The 5,000-nt window shown below is 37.9% G+C and overlaps 1 protein-coding gene across 1 annotated transcript; it reads left to right on the forward strand.

The window, feature by feature from the left end:
* Positions 1 to 605: 605 nt before the first annotated feature.
* Positions 606 to 4,905, forward strand: LOC113813500 (uncharacterized). The gene is made up of 3 exons (XM_027365493.2): positions 606 to 701; positions 2,687 to 2,936; positions 3,982 to 4,905. The coding sequence occupies exons 1-3, from the start codon at positions 687 to 689 to the stop codon at positions 3,990 to 3,992; spliced, it is 276 nt and encodes a 91-aa protein (XP_027221294.1). The 5' UTR covers positions 606 to 686; the 3' UTR covers positions 3,993 to 4,905.
* Positions 4,906 to 5,000: the final 95 nt, after the last annotated feature.

A 5,000-nucleotide genomic window follows, 5' to 3' on the forward strand; every position in this document is an offset into this window, starting at 1 on the left:
CCACGCGCCCCTCCCTACTCTCTCTCCCCCTCCCACCTATCATCCTCCCTTCTAGGCGATCCCCCAACCTCGTACTCACATCTCCCACTTTTTCCCCCCATCTCCCAACATTCTCCTTCAACCCCTATCCATCTCCCCTTCTCCTCTCCTACACACTTTTCCGTCTCCAACTTTCTTCTCCAACCTCCACCCCTTTCCCCTTACCCTCCCCCACATTCCTACCCATCTCCATCAACTCTTACCCTTCTCCCTCAACCCCCACTGACCTCCCCCAACCCCCACTGACCTCCCCCAACCCCCACTAATCTCCCCCAACCCTCACTAACCTCCCCCAACCCCCACTGACCTCCCCCAACCCCCACTGACCTCCCCCCAACCCCCACTAACCTCCCCCAACCCCGACTTACCTCCAACAACCCCCACTAACCTCCCCCAACCCCCACTGACCTCCCCAACCCCCCACTGACCTCCCCCAACCCCCCTCTTCCCCTTCCCTTCTCCCCACCCCTTACCCTTCTCTTCTCTCCCTCCCCCCCTTACCCTTCTCTTCAGTACGTTCTCCACACCGGGGATCGAGTGAACGGTTGCGGTTCTAAGTATATAAGGGGCGCTGAAGGGGCATCGGGATGTGAGACGCAGCGGCAGCCTCGAGAGACGCGTTACAGTTACCTGCTGAAGAAGACAAAATGGCGCTGAGAACGGTGAGTCGATTCTGAAACTGTGATAGTGATTAACCTTTATGGATTTTCATGTATATGTCTATATCTAAATATACCTGTATATGTATGTATGTATGTATGAATATAAATATATATATATATATTATATATATATATATATATATAATTATAAGTAATGTATATAAATGCGTTTCTGTTTGCGTGTGTGTATACTATAAACAGTATGTAGATGTTGACAGAAGTTAGAAGCAAACAATATATATATATATGTATATATATATATATATATATATATATATATATATATGTATATATATATGTATATATATATATATACACACACACACACACACACACACACACACACACACACACACATATATATATATATATATATTGTTAAGTAAAGTAGCTTATAAGGAAGTTCATATTAAAGGAAACGTTATTTCTTAAAAATCTTATTTAATGTGGATCTTGCATTTGTAGTAGTAAATTGTGAGAAAGGTAATAGATTTGCTTATTTTATTTTCTATAATGTGAATTAATAATTATTGGTAATTCTGACGATCTCGGATGAGCTTAAAACAATATTTTTTGATAATGAGATAAGAGACGTCAGATGTAAATAATGTTGACCCAGCGGACTCTAACAGAAATGTTTGTGAAGGTGAGTCTTGTGGACTTTGGTTTCTTTAGGATATACTCTTTAAGTTTAATGTTATTTGAAGTTGAAATGGTTCCAATAAGATTATACGATGTTATATACAAAGGCAGATATATGAGAAATCCGTATAAGATTATTAAATTTACGAGCTAATGTGGTCCGGTGTTTCGTGATGGCCAGAGTACTGATTTTGTTATTAAGTTATTTTCGATCAGTTATGATTCCTTGTATTTTTCTCTCAGTTATAATCTAAGGCATCCGCTTAATGGCATGGCATAGTTTCTGTTTAGCTCAGCGAATATCATAACATGAATATTAATAATTAGAATTTTTTGTTGGCCTTTGCCAGAGTTGTGTATTTTCTGATGTTTTTTTTTTTTTTTTTTTTTTTTTTTTTATAATATCTGAGTAACTATTTAGTGTTTTATATGTTCCACAACCTTACTGCAAATTGAATGAAATACTTAATGATTTTTGTGAATGATACAATATCACTGCATCATGCATGAATTGTTTAATTAATATTTTGTTGAATAAATAAGTTGAAATTTCTGTGCTCTAATAGAAACTTAAAGAAATCTTTTGAGTAATGAAAAGCAAATGAAGAATGAAAACCAATTGTAATTCTTCAGACATTCAGAGAATAATGAAGGTACTTTGATGAGCTGTGTTGAAACCTAAAGAAAGAAATAATAACATAGAATTTAAAGCACAGTTTTAAGTTTTGAAATTACAATTAATCTTGCTCGTACAGTTTTAAACTAATACCCTAGACAATTCTCGTCAAGAGAAAGAAGAACAAAAAAGTTCTGATTTAGCTGAGCAAGGATTAATTGTAACAATATATATATATATATATATACATATTCATTTATTTATATATATGTATATGTGTAGAGAGATAGATAAATATATGTATATATATACACACATATAGATGAATATATATATACGCAAATATATATATATATATATATATATATATATATATATATATATATATACATATATACATACATATATACAGAGAGAGCGAGAGAGAGCGAGAGAGAGCGAGAGAGAGCGAGAGAGAGCGAGAGAGAGCGAGAGAGAGCGAGAGAGCGAGAGAGCGAGAGAGCGAGAGAGCGAGAGAGCGAGAGAGCGAGAGAGCGAGAGAGCGAGAGAGCGAGAGAGCGAGAGAGCGAGAGAGCGAGAGAGCGAGAGAGAGAGAGAGAGAGAGAGAGAGAGAGAGAGAGAGAGAGAGAGAGAGAGAGAGAGAGAGAGAGAGCGAGCGAGCGAAAGCGAAAGCGAGAGGAGAGAGGCTGACGTAAGCGAAGTACGAGCGGTCCCTTTCTCCGCGCAGATGGCCTTCCTGTTGCTGGCTCTCGCGGTCGCCGTCGCCGTGGCCTCCCCGCTGCCCGGCCTCAAGCACTACGGCAGCTATGGCTACAGAGGCTACGGCCACGGCTTCTCCAGGGGCCACTTCGGACATGGCTTCAGCCGCGGGTTCGGCCACGGCTTCGGCCACGGGGGATTCGGACACGGGGGATTCGGAGGGTTCGGGCATGGAGGATTCGGAGGCTTCGGACACGGCTTCGGACATGGTGGATACGGTGAGAACATGTTGTCATTGCCGTTGCTTATTTATTTCGTTATCCATTCACCCTTTTCACTTGTTTATTTACATTTTTCACTTCATTTACATTTCTTTCATGATTTCAAACAAGATCTGCAACGTGAACATTCTTGGAAAGGGAACAATGGATATAATTTCCCCCAAACTGTTGCAAAAGATGAACATAACATGAGACACCCGCCAATTACCATTCATTAATCCTAATTGTCTAAGTCAAGTCTCATCAGTTGTCTCAAATATCGTATCGTTCCAAAATTAATCGATCTTTATTGATTTAAAGATACAACTTCCTAAATAACATGTTTATTTTTTAAATTTTGATAACATACAACTGAACAATTATCATGAATACATTTAGATTCAACATTGCTGCTGCTAAAGGTAAGGTGTCAAATATTATTTCTATCCTGTAATAAACTACATATCTTTTATTCACTCGCCACTCCTGCGATATCAAAAATTCAAAGATAAAATATTATTACTTGTCTCTCAAAAAAAGAAGATATTTCTCAATTTCTAATATTAGTGTTCATTTTCTTATTTCTGTCTCAGATGCAGGTATTAGACCTCATTAAGAATAACGATAAATTGAATTCCATTAAGCTGCTTTGATGAATTTCTTGATATTATTTGCAGTTTCGTGGAATATGTAAAGGAAAGCGATTGAAGAGGTGTATATTCATATCTGAACATGTGTATGCAGTACAAATATATGTATACATATGTGTGTTTTTGTGTGTGTGTTTGTGAAAGTATATGCATATGTGTATATGTATATGTATGCATGTGTGTGTGTGAATGTATATGCATATATGTATATGTATATGTATACATGTATGTCTGTGTATGCGTGTGTGTTTGTTTGTGTGTGTGTGTGTGTGCCTATACAAATATAAACATCTACCTACCTACAGAGAGAGGGAGGGAGAGAGAGAGAGAGAGAGAGAGAGAGAAAGAGAGAGATAAGCCAATATAATAGTATTTCCCATAACCTTTTTCTCTCTTATTTTTTTTCATTACAGGATGGCGCTGAGTAGAAGTTACCAACGAATATGTATCACTAAGAGCTTTCTCCATTTTCCTTTATTTCGTGAAGTCAACTCGACTCCACTTTATTCCTTACTTCGCCTAGTCTTACATGAAGCAAAGTTCTGAAGTTCAAATCGTGGAAACAAGACACGTGAACACTTCTGAACGTTTTGGAAGGCCCAAAGTGTCCAAAAAAAGTATCACTTTGGCTTTACCATACTATATTAAGGGTTTTACTAATCATAAGATGTAGTGGAGTATAAACACTTTACTTCTCTTCTCTCTCTCTCTCTCTCGCTCTCGCTCTTTCTCTCTCTCTCTCTCTCTCTCTCTCTCTCTCTCTCTCTCTCTCTCTCTCTCTCTCTCTCTCTCTCTCTCTCTCTCTCTCTCTCTCTCGCTCTCGCTCTCGCTCTCGCTCTCGCTCTCGCTCTTTCTCTCTCTCTACAGTTATCCAACTTTTTGTTTACACTGTAATTAACATAATTTAGTTTGTGAATTATATTGCCATTGTGTCTACGGAGTCATAAAGTTAGGCAATATAATGTTTGTATATTGTTTATTTGTGTGTGTATTGTGATTGAATGTATATGTGTATGAAACTCTATGTGTATGTGCATTAAAGTTTGTGTGTGTGTGCGTGTGTGTGTGTGTGTGTGTGTGTGTGTGTGTGTGTGTGTGTGTGCGTACGTGTGAATGTGTGTGCGTGTGTACGTGTGAATGTATGTGCATATGTGTTTAAGAATAGGTGTTTTTATATGTGTACTTTCTGTCCATGAATGTTTATGCTTATGATGCTGACCCCACCATGTATACCTGGATATTTTATACCGTGAACTGGAAACCCAAAATGTACAACATATTCGCAGTGTAAAACAATATATTTGTATATAACCTGAGAAATACACTAAATAAAGCTATCCAATCTTTTATTTTCACATATCTTTCTTTACTATATAGAAAACATAATGGAAGTTGACCAAAAGTTATATAAAGAAGGAAAAAATAGCCATTT

The sequence above is a fragment of the Penaeus vannamei genome, chromosome 28, assembly GCF_042767895.1.
Source record: "Penaeus vannamei isolate JL-2024 chromosome 28, ASM4276789v1, whole genome shotgun sequence".
Classification (NCBI taxonomy): domain Eukaryota; kingdom Metazoa; phylum Arthropoda; class Malacostraca; order Decapoda; family Penaeidae; genus Penaeus; species Penaeus vannamei.